The sequence below is a fragment of the Osmia bicornis genome, chromosome 16 (genome assembly GCF_907164935.1).
Source record: "Osmia bicornis bicornis chromosome 16, iOsmBic2.1, whole genome shotgun sequence".
In the NCBI taxonomy this organism is placed as follows: domain Eukaryota; kingdom Metazoa; phylum Arthropoda; class Insecta; order Hymenoptera; family Megachilidae; genus Osmia; species Osmia bicornis.
In genome coordinates, this window is record NC_060231.1 from 2,900,728 (window position 1) to 2,917,965 (window position 17,238).

General features: G+C 35.8%; 2 protein-coding genes across 9 annotated transcripts; one reads left to right on the forward strand and one right to left on the reverse strand.

Moving 5' to 3' along the window:
- Window positions 1–1,587: 1,587 nt before the first annotated feature.
- LOC114877851 (serine/threonine-protein kinase OSR1-like) lies at window positions 1,588–14,990 on the reverse strand. 6 transcript variants are annotated; one of them, XM_029190940.2, is made up of 12 exons: window positions 14,907–14,990; window positions 14,737–14,828; window positions 11,015–11,143; window positions 7,457–7,812; window positions 6,519–6,631; window positions 6,052–6,302; window positions 5,793–5,967; window positions 4,708–4,943; window positions 4,533–4,647; window positions 4,201–4,460; window positions 3,369–3,555; window positions 1,588–3,301 (listed from the first exon to the last, which is right to left on the reverse strand). In XM_029190940.2, the coding sequence occupies exons 3-12, from the start codon at window positions 11,128–11,130 to the stop codon at window positions 3,224–3,226; spliced, it is 1,887 nt and encodes a 628-aa protein (XP_029046773.2). In that variant the 5' UTR covers window positions 11,131–11,143; window positions 14,737–14,828; window positions 14,907–14,990; the 3' UTR covers window positions 1,588–3,223. The 6 variants fall into 6 exon arrangements, with proteins under 6 accessions (XP_029046773.2, XP_029046778.1, XP_046145167.1 ...); XM_029190945.2 differs by lacking the exons at window positions 14,737–14,828; window positions 14,907–14,990 and adding exons at window positions 12,661–12,856; window positions 12,925–13,088; XM_046289211.1 differs by lacking the exons at window positions 14,737–14,828; window positions 14,907–14,990 and adding an exon at window positions 14,264–14,729 and having other exon boundaries at window positions 5,802–5,967.
- LOC114877857 lies at window positions 8,682–17,209 on the forward strand. Of its 3 annotated transcripts, none has more exons than XM_029190968.2 (4): window positions 8,682–9,797; window positions 16,273–16,476; window positions 16,549–16,698; window positions 16,926–17,209. In XM_029190968.2, exons 1-4 carry the CDS (start codon window positions 9,771–9,773, stop codon window positions 17,091–17,093), a joined length of 549 nt encoding a protein of 182 aa, XP_029046801.1. In that variant the 5' UTR covers window positions 8,682–9,770; the 3' UTR covers window positions 17,094–17,209. The 3 variants fall into 3 exon arrangements, with proteins under 3 accessions (XP_029046801.1, XP_029046803.1, XP_029046802.1); XM_029190970.2 differs by lacking the exon at window positions 8,682–9,797 and adding an exon at window positions 13,477–13,733; XM_029190969.2 differs by lacking the exon at window positions 8,682–9,797 and adding an exon at window positions 15,037–15,081.
- The last annotated feature ends 29 nt before the right edge of the window (window positions 17,210–17,238 follow it).

Here is a 17,238-nt window from a genome sequence, read left to right on the forward strand (position 1 = left end):
AATAAAAAAAAGAAAAATTAATTAATTAGAATGATTCTATTAATTTTTGAATGGTTAATACGCGGTTGAGAACGGTATTAGCGCTGCCACCAGTCCTAATCGCTTATGACGATGTTAGGCCACTTACAATTAGAACAATTTAAAAAGAATCGATAAATTTAAAGTAAGATTCTAGACTGATTGAGTTCGTCAATGCTCTGGTCCCATACGGGCCCCTCGTGTGAATTCGTGCAAGAAGGTAGGCGTGTTAGCAAAGGAAATGACAAAGGATGTTTGAACGTAAATTATTAGAAACTGAATATAGGTAACAAGTGTAAAATTTCGAGAAAAATAATTGCAATGAAAAATGGTTTAATTAACAAAATGTTTGAGCTGTATGAAATAATTTTTCTCTTCTTCAGACGATAAAGGGATGTTTTCTGAACATACAGTTAAAATTTCAAGTCAATCGATTGAATAGTTTTTTAGAAATCATGACCGCCAGTTGTAAAAAACCTGTTTCGAGAAAAACGCGTTTAAAGTTTCAAGTTGAATTTATGAAGATATATCAAGTACTTTCAGCTAATCTGTTATACCAGGGCCATAGAGTATTCCTTCTTCTTGCTCGTAAAACTCTGCTTTTTCATTGCAAAAAATATTCGTCTACTCCCCAATTTCAATTCCGATGGTTATCATTACTTTTAAAATAGCAGAAAAACCTTCATTAAAAATGCTGGCTGCTACTGAAATTTCTACTTTGGGGGCTAATCACCAGACAGTAGAATTAAAAATTTCGTTATTATTTTGTGTTTCACCACAATAGCTGGTCAATTCATAGCGTCGTGAAAAATAAAAAAAAGGAAATGAATATAAACTTTATGGTACAGAGTCCTGTGTGTTCGTCACGGAACACGAACAGTTGCTGCGCGCTTCAAAATTCGCGCCAAGTCGGTTTACGGTTTATAACTTTCACAATTTAATTAGTTTTGAAACTTTGCAGAAGTATTTTCAAGACTTCAAACTACAAGATTACGAGAAAAAAAATTGATTTTTTTCACCAAAAAAATGAAACTCCCCCCTTAATCAAAGATAGAAAAAACTAACCTAATATACATGTAACTATGTATTCTTTGAATAAATAATAAATAGGAAACTATCTACATATAGTATTCTACACTTACATATGGATATACATACTAAACTTAATTTGGATGATTAAACGTTTTTCACGCCAGATATCACGTATTATGCTAAATAATTCAATTCGACTCGACCCATGGATCTGTAGTCACTGCGGCCAATTAGACAGTATCGCCACCTACGATTTCTTGATCATTACATGGGCAATAAAGAGTCGGATAGGCCTACTAGAAAGTAACTAATACACTAAAGTTTATTCTTTAGCCGTTGAACTGTAAAACCTCGACCGTGTGCCTTTCACTGAATTTTTACTTGCAAAGAGATGACAACTTTGTTAAATACAAATGGATTTTTATTTTGCACATGTGATTTATAAAAATCTACTGTACGCTAGAAATACAACAAAAAGATGAACCACTTGTTACAATAGATGTAGGATTTTCTATATCAATTAAAAAGTTTCATTGATAAGATTAATTCTAGGTTTTATTCATGAAACCCATTTTTTTTTCTTTTAAGCAATAAATATTTCATTTTTGCATACATTTTTCATTATCAATATCCACAATAATTCAAATAACTTCATTTGATTACTCTGTCTGATTTATACATATGTCATTTTTTCTATGATACATGACTAATTCTGCTCTCCATATTGATCTTTCCTAATAACACAGTTGAACTGTTCTGATGTAGTAATCAAGTTTTAAACGTGAGCTTAGGATGCATTTCGCATTGGAATCTCATATGATCTGCATTGAAATTTTTCAAATAAAAAATAATAAACTAGTAACGATATAATAAGTTGATCACTTAAATATTATTCTAAAAACGATGTTACATTTTTCAGGTGTTATATCCGTCCAGCTAGAATCAGAACAAAATGAAGTGTCAAAAGAACATAAATAATTCTGTACATAATATATAATGCATGTACCTGATTCAAAGTAAAACTTTAAAGGGTTATAGACCATCTCTAAAAATACCTGTGCTCGTTTATTAAATCCTTCAGACACGTGAACAATTTGTTTTTTTTTTATATTTTTTTTTTCGTTTTTCGACTGGCTAATCCGCATCTATGAAGCCAGAAAATAATAAATCCGCTATTCGTAATTCTATATAATTAAGTACAAAACACGTTTCATTAGTACTTTCGTATGTTCTACAATCCTGTAGCATGAAGCATAAGGAAAATACGCTAAACGATTTCATATGGTACAGAAGATTGCTTTCATTTTTTAGTACGTGATGCGGTAATTAAATATTGTTTCAACTAAAAAAATTCTCAACCGCACAAAGAATATCCATTTGAATGTATTTCAAATAATTAAGTCAGATGTTTAAGCACCTTCGAACAATAATTGTTGTTTTACTCATTTGCTTAGTTATTTGAAATTCTGTCTTTCAAAGCATTGGTAAACTTAACCTGAAATTTCATTACTAATATTTACATAGAAATTAATGCAATAATGAGTGATATAAATTGAATATGTGAAACTACAGCCATTAATGATTAGAGCGAGTGAAAACTTAAGCCAGTATAAGTGATACTGTTCCTTTCTGCTTTGAATATCCGTTCTCTTGCCTTGTCTAACGTTGTGCAGAAAAAAGGCATGCGTGAAATACCATTAACAATACCATGGGTTTTGAATTTAATTGACAGAATTCCTTAACCCTTTTGCTACATTAAATTATTTGAAACAAGTCGATTACTTTTTTGATCATTTTTGTTTTCCATCGAAAACAAAACGCATAAGATAACTTTTCAAAAATTTTTTTATAACAAAAGGGCTCGATAATCTGATTCCCATAAATTCGTGCCAGTACATAGCTCTGAATATGCATTCAAACAGTCCACACTGAGTCCTGTATATTAACGCCTTGCATTTTGCATACTTTATTGCACTTAGTTAAAACTCCCAAGAAGCGAAAGTAGCAAAAGCTGTAGAAAATTGCGGTACAAAGGGTAATGCTATGAATTTAGTAAAATCCTTTTTCAATTATTCTCGGTCATCGAGAATATCAAACGAGCTTTTGATACTTTCCATTCTCTGGACGATGCTTAAGAACGGTATCCAGGCATTTTCAAATGCGCTGCAAGTATTTAATCGGTGATGGAGATCTGAGCAAATCCTATTAACGCCTTATCGTCTGGCACTTCGTTAGCTGCATGACCAGAATTCTAAGAAATCATAAAGTTTAATTAATATCTCTATTAAAAAAAAAAAATCTGTTTCCTGTAAACATACCAGTGAAAATGTTACTGTCCGTAATTGACCGGCACTGTCTATTAATTTTTGTAAATTTGCTGCTATCACGACAATGTCTTTGCCGTCCACTAAACCAGCACCGACTAATTCCGCAGCAATCCCTTCGGCTGAATCTACCCCGACAGCAAACTCAAATCTAATGTCGTTAAGCTCCCGCTTCTGATTTCTATAAAATTCATTAAGTTTCCTTTGTCATTTACAAACTGCAGTTTTAATTATTAAATATTAGTAGCTGATATATACACAGGGGGTCTCGTAACTCCCATAACAGCTGGAAATGGGGGTTGCTGGGGTGATTCTGAACAACTTTTTCCTTTACCAAAATGTTGCTTCAAGCTTCGTTTTTGAGTTATTAAAGAAAAACACTAGCCAATCGCGGGAGCGATGGCTCTGAACCGCGCTCGGTCGTGAACAAATGAAATTCGTTATTAATGAATAACGAATAATTCCACATTATTCTGAATTTAAAACGATGTAACTTGTCGCACGCTGTGCCAATACATTTGTTCACGATCGAGCGCGGTTCAGAGCCAACGCTCCCGTGTTTTTCGTTAATAACTCAAAAACGAAGCTTCGACCAACATTTTGGCAAAGGAAAAAGTTGTTCAGTATCACACCAGCAACTACATTTCCAGGTGTTACGCGAGTTCCGAGACACCCTGTATATATGGAAGATTAAGGATAAGGGAAGACATGCATACATGGAATTCTCTTCAAGGGTAAAATGTGATTCTGGACGCCTGTAATAAAAATACAGTACAAAAATACAGACTCTTATGAAATAAGATTTTAAAGGGTTGATAGTACGCACCGTAATCTTAGTACCAAATTTATAGGAACGTTCTGGTCTGTAGCCTGTACAACAAGCTTACTAGGTACCGATTTAACCAGCCCATAAACCTCTTCCTCCTCCTCCTCGCTGCTAGGATTCTCGATCGTGTTAACAGGTAGAGCCTCCTTGCCTTCGTCGGCGCTAGACGCGTCGCTGTCCTCTTCCTCCGACGACCAAACCCACTCCCCTGTAACCGTTCTGTGCAAGCGACCCGACGTGCCAGGTTGTCTTTTCGAGGCCTACAAGATATTCCACTCTGATTCCATAGCAATAGCGGCTAGGTTAATTAATCCATCATGAGGTAAATGTACCTTTTGTACACGAGTTTCAAGACTAGGCCCAATAGCTACCAACGTTTGTTGAAGATACTTTTTATCTTTTGCCTTTTTGAAGAATGGATGTTTCAACAGCTCCGTCGCTGTGGGTCTAAAGCAGGATTGAAATTATTGTTCAAATAATTATTAAAGAGGTTCGAGGGAAACACACCTCTTCGTTGGATCCTTCTGCAAGCAATCGACGATCATTTTCCGGAATGTTTTACCATACGCTTTGTACTGATCTTTGTCGTCCGCAGCTGTGTCCAAGGTCGGAGGATCGTTTTGCAAGGTTAACATGAGCACCTTCATCGGTGGGTATTTATGATACGGAGCCGTTCCGCTGGCCATCTCGATCGCGGTGATCCCGAGTGACCAAATGTCTGCTTTGAAATCGTAACCATGGTCCTGCAAAGTTACACGCATATCATAATTCATTTTACGGTGTACACACTGAGATGAAATGGCAACAGCAAGATTAACACATGCTTTTTAACGTTAACATGCTTTATCTTATAAAACTGTTACGTAAAGTATGTACCATAATTATTTATTATATTAACCCTCTATTGCATTCCGTTCCCAATTGGGAACTTAAATTTCAAATGTTCTATAGTAAATTAACCCATTTGCTACCACGATCCCTAAATGGGGATTTGAATATATTTTTATCATTTGCAATAGGATTATATTAAATAAAAATATAAAAAAAAAATTTGGCAGTGAATGGGTTAAGTAGACAATACTGAAGGCTCTGAGCATGTTGCTTCCAAGTGGGAATATTGCACATATGAATAAAACAATGTAGAGAACTTTGGATGTATAAACTGATCACATTGCACACTGGCCTCTGTGGACTGAGAATAGGCAAAGGTGTAAGGTAATAAGATGCAAGAGTTATGTATAAGAAATATCACATACATTTGTGTTTCTATGGTTAAAAAAATTGTTTTCATGATTTTCATGCAAAGTAAGTTTATTATATGTGATAAGGATTTTGTTTGTACCCATAAAATGCAATAAATAACTACTACTTACTTTTAAGTAGGCTAACAGCCATATAAATTCATGCAATAGAGGGTTAATTAAAAAGAGTAACCATGTATAATTTACATGCATAACTAACACAAAGTTTCATTTTTGAAAAACATAAAATTCTATGTCTATGTATCTTCTAAAGCTAATAATGCACCTCAACTAAACATAAGACAAATATAGGCACAAAAACGCAAGCTAAGAAATTGTAATGTTACTTTCCTCTCTCACCTGCTCCATGACCTCAGGTGCCATCCAGCATGGAGTGCCCACGAACGTGTGTCTGACTTTCTGTCTGCTTAAATCTCGTCCCGTTGCAAGCCAAGCGCTGACACCGAAATCGGCTATCTGCACGGTGCCATCTTCTCCTAGCAGGATGTTCCCTGCTTTGATGTCCCTAATATTATTCTGTTATTAGTATAAATAGAAATGTTGATCCCTTTGTTCCTTCGGCATGGAAAATTATCTGTAACTGATGTACCTGTGTATCTGTCCGTTACTGTGAAAATACTCAAGACCTTTGAGTACCTCTCGTAACACTGTAGCTATTGTAGCTTCATCGAATACTCCGTGTTTACAGTTTGTGGTTCTTGTTTTATGTTTGATGATATCCAGGAGGGATCCACCCTCTAGAAGCCTGAGGACCAGCCAGAGCTCTTCTTTTACCACAAACGACGTGTAATATGTGACGACATTTTCATGATTGCAGGATGACATTGCCTGTATTTCTTTCTATTGAGAATAAAAAAGATATAACGTGTGATATTTGAATGACTCATAAATGAAAAATTATTTTTAGCAAGTACAGAGATTACGATCATCTATAATAACTAATACATCATTATTATCTTATCAATGTTTCCATTTATTGGGGAAATATAATTAACTTTATTCTGTAATGAATCAATTCCTGTGACTTATCTTTTGATAACAGTATAAAGTGCTCACCAGCAGTTCATCCATGCTCGTGTTCCATTTTTCCAAATTTATTCTCTTGATGGCGCATTTTTCCTGCCGTGGAATGCAAAATGCCGCGTGCACTACGGCGGTCGCTCCCACCCCTGCAATTAAAGCAACAATCACTGAATGATATAATGTTAAAGGAGGAATTTGATTTTGAATTATTTAAATAGCGCGCGACATGTTTTACGTCAGTACGTCACTAAAAATCGGCGCGTATTTCAAATTACTTTAATACACTTATATTTAAAAAATTTTCTAAGTAGTCTTTATAAATGTATAAGGAGGTATCTGTTAACATTAAAATATAATAAAAATACATTTCTTATATATTATTTTAATTGTCTTAACAATGTCTATAATCCCTGCATAATATTTATTATTATAAAAATGATGTGTTTAATATGGTAATACAACTTAACCTACATAATATTTATTCTTTAAGCTTCAAATCTAACAGTAATTTACAACTGTATACCGAAAATATCGATGCATAATCTATATACGCAACATAATCGGTAGTTCCGTTTCTTTAGCAGGTTAACGAGGTTAGGACGTATGAAGCACCGGTATACGTGCCTTGGCAAGTGTAAGCGAGATAGCGAGCGTCGAGAACGAGAGCGAGAGAAACAGTTGCGTAAACATGGATAAGGACAATGCGTCAAATTAAGCCTCGTCACTGTACCATCACTAAATAATCCGACAGCTCTGTGTCATGTGTTAACCCGTGAATTCACGGTTTTATATAACACGTTCCATTACCGAGGCAAAGAACTCTCTATGTGATATACGAAAGAAGGCAGAAGTAGCTCCCCGCTGAGACCCGGTAAACGTATACCACGGGATAGATTGTCATCCTAAATAGCTCGATAAAAAATTTTCATCATCGAGAGAAAGAAGAAAAGCGTGGTGGAAACGTTACTCACCGATAACCTCTTTGAGCTCATAGTCGTCCTTGGTGTTTGGCCAGCCCTGCACCACCGTGTTAGAGCTCGAGGACGCCATTTTGTTCGCCAGTACCGTGCTAAGGCGCGCGTGCTTGCTGGTACCCCGGGTGCCCCGCGCGAGAAGCAACACGCCGCTGCTTTTTGACCGACTACTGCTGTTTGATGTTTTTAAATCACGTGGACTGGTTAGATCGGCGCAGGCGCGATCGCGATTATTCGTTGCGGCTGGGTTTTTTGTCACGGCACTGGCACTTTTCGGCGGTGACGAAGCGCGAAAGGACTTCTGTCGGAATATTCCCGGCGAACAAGAAGGCAGGACGTCTGGTGCTATTTTTCTATGAAAACACATTAGGTTTTTTCATGTAAGATCAATACAAAATAGAAATAAAATAGAAACGTCTTTCAGATTTTTAAATTGTATAGTAGTTGAACGAAACTATTTGGATCATATTTAGTCACGAATGTGTTTACTAAGTCTCAATTACATGTAATCCTGTCAAAATAAATGCGTCGACAAAACGTCGACTCAACCTACGCGAGCCTCAATCCGATTCATTAAGCTGATTGATCTTTCTTCGAGAAAAGACCGGCTCGAGCAATAAATTTTAATCTAGAACAATTTAATACGTTCGAAAGTCTTATTGGATAAAATTCCGAAAGCGACAACCCTCCAATTTTTCTGAAATTTTTGCCAAAGCTTATCCTTGATTAGAGAAGAAAGTCCCTAGAAGGATTTTTTGCGACAAAGCCTCGTTTGCCCCCCAACCCCCTTCAAAGTTTTGACAGTTCTTACTGAATATCTCCGAAAATATTGATTTTAGAGAAAAAAATTTCAAACAAAAAATGAAGCTCATAAAAAGTTCTAAAAAAAAGATTCGACGCATTTTTCACATAAACCTATTATTTTTGCTGTTATATAAACAAATAGTAATTTCTACATTATCATTGGTATCATTCCCTACCTTACCGACACAGCGCAGTATAATTGGCGATCTGTTCCGAACACATAATCCGCACTTTCCGGCAACGCTTTCATGAAATAATAATAAATTAATTATAAAAATATGTGTAAACGAAAGCGTTACCGGCATTAAATATATAGCCTAACCTAACTTAAATACATCAATAATAATTAAGAAAAATCGGAGGGTTGTCGCTTTCGAAAGTACACCCGTCTTATTTTTCTAGCAGTCACGTTGTATGGATAAAGAATATATTTTAGTAAATTAAAAATATTTCACTTTCTTACTAGAACGCGCGGTTTCGAGGTGATCAGAAATTGGAGGGAATTTTGAAAAAGCGTCGCTTCGGCTCGATTTCCATCGCGTGACATAAGCGCGTGGGTTAGGATAGGATTAAATAAAAACATCGAATAAAGGTAAACCCACGCTACCCCATTAATCTTCCTTGAATATCTCTGTCAAAGATTTACTCACGTTTCCAGATATATTTGTAGAAATAATCCGGGGATTAGAATTTATCTGACATAAGTAGCGCAGTCTGGTGCGTGCGATTTGCTGCCGACTACCGCACAGTTGGAAATGGGATTTTTTTCGGCGAAAGAACGAGTTACCACGCGATACGTGACCGCGATATTAAGGTTAATCCTGGTCCGTCTGTCGAAGTCGAGTCCCACCATAAACTCCGTCAACACGCTCACGGCGATTAATAATTGAAGTGCTTTCATCGTTGTTCGAGCGTATATCGAGAAGCGCGTTAAAGAAAGATGAATATTAAATCAGAGAGAGAAGGAGAAAGAGAAAGAGATCGGAGAAAAGAGCGGGAAAGACAGACAGGCATACCAATGACGACGGATTTAGACACGAAATACGAGAAAGAACGAAGACAAAAAATCGAAGAAATAAACGGATAGAGAAAGAGACAGACAAACAGACACGATTTCTGCATTTTCATCGGCTGAAAAAGAAAAAAATAAATATAGCGAACAGGGAAAAAAGAATGCAAAAAGAAAAAGGAAAGTAACCAACCGGCAATGGTGTCGAAAGAATTGTCGACTTATCGATATCAACGCTCATCTCGAACGGTACGATTACAGAATTCAATTAAAACGGTTAACAATCAAACCAGACGACTATCGTGATATCGGCTTTCGTTATTTACACGAATATCTATAATCTGTACTATTGACCTTTCGACATCAAAATGCCAGATGAATAGAATCTATATACGATATAAAAGGGTTAAACGAGGGTGGTTAGTGGAGTAATTTGGTTCGCGACTTCAAACGGAAGCAACTATCGAAGCATAAAGAAAAATCGAAAATTCGACTGCGATGTATCGACTAGGTTATCTCGGTCTGGTAAGATTTCAAAATATATAAATATTCATTAACGAACGAAAGTAAATTTTAAATAAATTACACTTTATTGTTATTTCCTGAACAAATTTTACTTTTGTAATAAGAAATTTTATCAAAATTAAAAACAACTTACCAAATAATTTATCAAACAAGAAATAAGGAAACTGGATCGCGAAACTTTTGCACGGCCCGGGTACACACAGATGTACCTTCCAACTATACCGCGCGCCAGCAGCTTTGAACACTTTTAATTATCATGCACGTACTACCACGTCATTAAGAAAACTTACGTTGTTTACCGTTTAACTATTAGTACGACTCGGTGAGTTCCCTGTGTCGGTTCGTAATAACTCGTTTAAAAGGATGTTAAATGCGTGTGTTAATTTGCAACGTAAATTGCACTTAAATTTAGCGTTTCCTTGTCTAAATTTATCATCCTACGCATACGTTTAATAGGATAACAATTATCGTGATTAACAGATGCAATGGAAACTGTTTAAAATTGAATTTAAATAAGAAAACGATGTATTCAATAACGAGAATAAGATCCAGGGCCGGCCCTGAGCCTAGAGTCCCCCAAGATCCAGGATCCCCATAAAACGATTTTGCATCTAAGAATGCAAGAAGAGTAACTTTTACTTGAATATTAATTAGTTATACAAGCTTTAATGTTAATTTTATAAATTTTATTTGAGCTACTGTTTTTTATCATATATGCGAAGGAGCCCCCCTAGGACCCCCGAAATCTCAGGGCCGGCCCTGCTGAAAGGCCATATTGCAATTATTCTAAATCTAAAATTGCAATTATTAATAATACTTTGAAAGGCCATATTGCAATTTTTCTAAATCTAAAATTGCAATTATTAATGATACTTTCAAAGGCCATATTGCAATTTTTCTAGATCTAAAATTGCAATTATTAATAATGCTTTGAAAAGCCATATTGCAATTTTTCTAAATCTAAAATTGCAATTATTAATGATGCTTTCAAAGGCCATATTGCAATGGAGCACGCCCCGGGCCCCCGAAATCTCATGGCCGGCCCTGATAAAATCACGACTATCGAATAAGTCACGTGATCATGCTATCGGTACTAATCGAACGAATGCTGAGTCGAAATCGAGACTTTTCAAACAAGTATTATCGATCGATTATCGAAACTCATTTAAATTTGAATTAAATAAGGAGACGTTAAAAATGGTAAAATTAGGACTAACCTATTTCGGCCGAGTACGAATGTCGTCAAGAACCTGTTGTCTTGGAACTTCAATCGTTCCTCCTTCGTAGATATAGGCGCCGCGGCGCCAAGCGTGCCGGTCTTACGTTGCCTCATGCTGCCCGCAATTCTGCGCACAAAGAAACATCTATGTTAGAACAGTTGCCTTACTTCAGGCGTCAAACACATGCCCAACCCATTAGCGGACGTATTAATTACGATTTCCTAAATATAATTCTTAATTGAGAATAAAAATTACATTTTTACACCTATTCTTTAATTTTTAATAATTCATTTTCTTTGTTCAAGAACTGTGGAAAACAGTACAGTAGGAGTCTCATAAACTAAAATGATTTCTAAAATGAAACTTTTTCAATTTTTTTACTGTCTTTGAATCAACATTTGTTGCATTGCTTTTGCAATTCCTAACTTTGAAAATTGCCTACAATTTACTATTTGCAAATATTTCTATTGCTTATTCAATTAAAATTTGAATTGAAATATATTTCTGTCTTGCTATGATATTATTTGTATTCATCCACAACACTGGTTGAGGTCCCTGGGTTGTCATCGTGTGGAATATTTCTAAATTGGCGGTCAGTCGATTGTCACCTAAATACCTAAATGGAATAATTGGAGCTGGATTGGCCTTAGTGGCTATTTTTAGTTAGCATCAAGGGGTAGCCCCTATCTTGCTACCTAAAAATAATCTGATAGCGAATGGACCCTTGAGTCTTTTCAACTGCACCTTCTCTTTGTCCCTAAAGAAACAATCCTTCTTTTACAATAAAAATTACTATAAATAAACTGTTACTGATAAATCCAGAGGAAGAGAGAATTAAGACAGAAAAAAATCTGACAAAACAAAGTATTTCAAGAACTTTAAGGAATAATTTCCATCTCATGAATACTGATTGGACTTTCATATACGTCATTTGCAGGCTGTTAACAAGTTTAAATCCGTCTCCGCGAAAATATTCTGCTAGCATGATCTAATTGTCTCCTCAAACACAAAGAACTCATGTACATTCCTTCCTCATTTAGTTACATTGACACACATGTACCTTATTTTAAGAAAGAATATTCCATCTTGTAATGGAATCTTTTTTCTAAAATAATAAAATTCCTTACTTTTGATAGAATTACTTTATAGAATTTATAATACTTCCTTACTTCATAGAATTAAAAGCGAATTGAAATTAATATGAACTTGAGTGTAAAAACGAATGGACAGAAAATATTTGCGAACATCGTGCAAGATGAACGTAGGTAGACTATAAACTTAAATTAAAGTCGCTGTTCTGCTCAGGAAATGAAACTTTTAACCTAAATAGAAGGTTTACCAGAAGAACCTCTACTGTTACATGAATGGTATGCTTGAAAGCAACTTCAATTGAGAAACAAGAACACAAACGTTTGTCTCTTGGCTTCAGAAGACGCATAAGAAAATACAAATAAAATCAGTTTACAGTTTTGTAATCCTTAGTTATAGAGGACTGATTAATTTCAATTGGCTGAGTCAGAAAGGCTTGAAAATTGAAGGATAACCACAGGTCTCTGCGTTGGAGAATGTAAAAAACAGAATAATTAGAAGGACGAACGATCATTCGCTGTTTCGTGGCTAACAATGTGGAGCAAATAACGTACTGAAACAATAGTAAACACATCACGTAGACGTTTGATGGGATTCTTGGCGCGTCCTTGCCACTTAGAACGAACAATCTAATTGATTCCCTAAACTAACGAGTCTAATAGCCTCTTCTCAGCGAATCGTTCCCATTTATAAGCCTTGTCCTGTGTTCACTATTTCATATTCTGAACAGTCTGCCAACCGGTCTGATTTCTGCAATTATTTAATCTGTTATTAAAAGAACAATGGTAATCTAAAAATTATATGAACGAAGGTAATACGTTTTATAAAACTCCAGAAAACGAATCATTTAGTACGACCGTCGGCGAAGAACGTCCGTTGAAGACTGATGAGACAGGACGACACTTGGTGATTGACATCAATGTTATCAAACAGAGTCTGTTTGTGTTCAATTTATTTTTTTTCTCTATTTGACAGCAGCACACGAGCATTCATTCCACCATGTTTCATTTCACACCGAGGTCAGAATTCTGTCCTTTGCATATTTACAAAGACAACCGACGAAGAGGCTGATTCTAAGAAATAGTGCAGTGAGAAAAATGTGAATTTACCATTTGAAAAATAGCAGAAGACTGCGAATTCTAATTTACTTACAAGACAAAACTGAAGGGGACAGTCGTGTGTCCTTGACGATTATATGTTCATTTGAACAGAAGCAGATCATCACTAACATGGATTTCCTAGAGACCGGATGAATTTATTGAAATGACTTTGCATCGAGAACGAGTCAAGTGGTATTCGAAGAAACAAACAATTTGATGATACCAAATTAAATCACAGTGAATTTCTTCCTCTCAACATCCTCTTATGTCAATGATAATTTTTTCTACACTTGCTTCTTTCTGCTGAATGCATCAAATTTCATTTTCCTTCTCTCTAACAAATTTTCACAGTTCAATTGCTAATATATATTTCCACAGTATGGAAATTGAGAATTTTCAGTTCTGAACTGTTCAACTTTTGTCCAACGGTATTCCTCAATGAAACCTTTGCACGAGCGGTCGAGGGTCAATTGGTTATTAACTCGGACAGTAGCAGCGGCTATTGAAGCATTTCATTATGTAAAAATGTGAGGAAATCACGCTTATACATATTCGGTATGAATCATCCAAAATCAGAGTACCTCAACAAGGGGGGAATTCAGGTATTGATCTCGTCCTTGTGAAACTGGTTTGTTGAACATTGTTCTCAAAGGGGCTCCAAGAATTATTAAATATTTCAAGTAAAATTTGCTTTGTTAATTCCATTCACTCCAATCAGCCTAAAAAGCATATTTACTTATTTAGAAAGCATAATTTCATGTTACTAGAATTACAACACAGAAAAATCTAGTATTCTCCACTGATGACCAGTTGAAACACCAGATCACAGTACCGAGAATACCTTATCACAATTAAACATTCTTCTCAGAGGGGTTCCAAGAATTATAAAATATTTCAAGTAAAATTTGCTTTGCTAATTCCATTCACTCCAATCAGCCTAAAAAGCATAATTTCATGTTACAAGAATTAGAATACAGAAAAATCTTGTATCCTCCACTGATGACCAGTTAAGCCGAGAACAATACCTTATCACAGTTTCCTTATCAATTAATCTCACCTGCCGGACGTTGACTTCACGGATCCATTCGCGTACAGATCAGTTGCCATATCAATCGCGTTGACGCGTTCGCATCTCATCCCCCCCTTTCTTCCACGCTTACGCGTTTATTCCAAAAGAAGTTGACAAACCCTCTCCCTTGCGGTCGTCTATCGACGCCCAGAAAAAGGAACCGGATCACTGGTAACGTGGAACCTTGACCGTGTTCATTGTTACCGGACCAGCGATCTGGTCCCAAAGCACAATCGCGTCTCTCGTCAACCATACAGGAATCTTCATGTCGATTTTCAACGTTGAAACGATACAATTCTTTCCTTCACGATTCGCAATAACGTTGGAGGAAGAACACACAATGAAACGGTAATTCGTACGGCTGCGAGAACGTCACCACTGCCAGAGACGTAGTCGAATCATCCTGAGTTCGTCGTCGACTGAACTATGTCAGACGGGGGCACCGTCAATTGGATAACTACCTTACCACACACCGACGTGTCACTGCGTGGAGAATACGTGTTGATATCGTTTCAGAGACCAACCTCCTCTCTTGGCCCTCCTTTTTCTTCTCCTGAAAGTGTATTTTCATTACTTAACAATTACTCTTTTCTTATCTTCAATATCTTAAGGAACAGTAATTTTTATCTACCTTGATTTATAATTTTTATAGAGAATCTTTATTAAAAAAAAGAAATGTATTCTTAATTGTAGAATAGAAGATTCTTAATTATTACATTTGCAATAATTGATTAGTAACTTTGTGATTAAAATGTTTGAAGAACTTTAATCCAAGTTCTTCCAAATTCTTCCACCGTTTCTGCTAGGTGAGTATTATTCCATTCGCAGTTTGAAGGCACCGCGAATCATAGAGATCGGCATGGGGAAGACTAATTTGCATCATGCGACGCGAAGCACGTCAGCTCAATCATGATCGACCTTGCTGACTGGTTCGTACTGTTTTTCGCGCCGGTATTATGGTCTTCAGGGATTGATCAACACATTACACTGATTTCTGACATCACTGTTCAATTGACCGTCGCAAGATTCTTCAGTTAACTTAGACACAGTTTTAAGAAGGATTCATTTGATAATTAAGAAGTTTCATTTGTTTCTCATCAATTGAAAATTTCATATTCTTATTCCCTTGATGATCAGTCATTTTACAGGAACACTGGAAATTAATTCATTATTAATTTGATAGAAATACTGCAAAGATTCATTTATTAGATGTACCTTTAATATTATACTTTCTTAGTTACTATTTTAAATTCCAACATTTTCCCGCGCTTTTGTGAATTTGAAAAATGGCGCGAAACAAATTAATTCGGTAACTTCATTTCATTAGTTACTATTTTAAATTCGAATATTTTCCTGCGCTTTTGTGAATTTGAAAAATGGCACAAGACAAATTAATTCGGTACCTTTAATATTACACTTTCTTAGTTAATATTTTAAATTCGAACATTCTCCCGCTCTTCTATGAATTTGAAAAATGGCGCGAGACAAATTAATTCGGTTTTAAATTCGAACATTTTCCCGCGCTTTTGTGAATTTGAAAAATGGCGCGAGAATATGATACCAATAATTGTAGTTACTGTAACTTCTTAAAATTAAAAAAAGAAACGGCACCGAATTAATTTGTACACCTAATAAATAGTGCATCTTTTGTACCGATCAATTATGTTATGTAAAAGTACAATTCTTTTTTGTCTTTCATAATGTTTTATGGTATTGTATTGCGTCATCGTTAAAATTCAAGCTTCCACGGAGGTCTTAGTGTTAGAGAGCCATCAAACTTAATAATGCATAAATCGCATGCGGAGGGTTCTCTGGCAAGTGGGAATGGAAGCAGAGTGAATCAGTCGTTTAATAATATAACTGACAAAACGGTGGAACGATTGTCAATTATTGATCACTCGAGTTTACCATAAATTCAACCCTTTGCCAATTGCATTATTTACACTGAAATTAATATGAGATTACCTTATTGTAATTATTATTTTCTGTTGACAAAGCTCGCCGCGATGGCTGTGTTGGGAGACTGTTCGTACGATGTCTACAAGAAGTGCAACAGAAGTTGCTTGCAGATGCGGGAGATTAATCGTCTACACCTACCTCTTGCTCGGGACATGGCTTATCTACCTGAAGAAGATTATATCGAGGAACGTGTACGAAAGGAAGAGCAATCTTTCGATAGAAATAATCGTAATTTATTACCGGTCAGTTCTGTATCCGAGAAAAAGAAATAAAGCTGCATGAGTAACTAACGTTTGCTCTATGTCTGTTCGTAGGAATATCGTAGTCTTTGTGAAACCGTTACCAAAAAAGTACAATTAGACGACTCCGAGTACGAGTACCAACCTCCGCATTATCATGAAATTTATTGTAAAAGTTATTCTTTGATAGATAACATTGAACATCCTGTGAATTTTTCGAAGCAGGTAGATCAATTTGTTTCTGTCTGTTGTGTGTACGTGATTACTGCTTTTGCTTTTGCAAGAAAAAGAAGATACACTTCTACTTTAGTACACCTGTGAAATGAAAACTTTCATTAGAAGAACTATTCTCATTTTAGTGAGCATATGAAATAAAGAAGCATTGTAATTTTTTTGAAAGCAACGAACCTCGTTGAAATTGATCATACTAAAGCAGAATGTGTGTTTTCCAGAAATGTGTGGAACCCAGTTTTCATTGCGTTCAAAGAAGTAGAAGGCTATTGTTAATGCGACGACGATGGGACGGAGAGTGTTGGGAACCCTTCTCCAAACAGATAGCCAGCGGTTGTGATTGCATGTGGCCCGTATCTGTCCTCGGAGATATAACTGTTCATTACTAATTTCCACTTAGGTGAGACCAAGGTTGCGCAGAGGGTTAAAGAATGAAACGACACCTACAACACTTTTCAACCGATTGGTGAAATTCACTAAAATTCTACAGATTATAAATCATTTCAATTTATTATCTGTATTATTATTAATTGT

Excerpts from the sequence above, each read along its gene's own strand:
- LOC114877857 (XM_029190968.2), top strand. The coding sequence starts at position 9,771 with ATGTATCGACTAGGTTATCTCGGTCTG. Across the intron at positions 9,798-16,272 it reads GACTAGGTTATCTCGGTCTG|CTCGCCGCGATGGCTGTGTT; the intron begins GTAAGATTTCAA and ends CTGTTGACAAAG. Across the intron at positions 16,477-16,548 it reads ATAATCGTAATTTATTACCG|GAATATCGTAGTCTTTGTGA; the intron begins GTCAGTTCTGTA and ends GTCTGTTCGTAG.
- LOC114877851 (XM_029190943.2), bottom strand. The coding sequence starts at position 14,343 with ATGAGATGCGAACGCGTCAACGCGATTGATATGGCAACTGATCTGTAC. Across the intron at positions 11,144-14,263 it reads GTGAAGTCAACGTCCGGCAG|AATTGCGGGCAGCATGAGGC; the intron begins GTGAGATTAATT and ends CTTTGTGCGCAG. Across the intron at positions 6,632-7,456 it reads TGAGCTCAAAGAGGTTATCG|GGGTGGGAGCGACCGCCGTA; the intron begins GTGAGTAACGTT and ends CTTTAATTGCAG.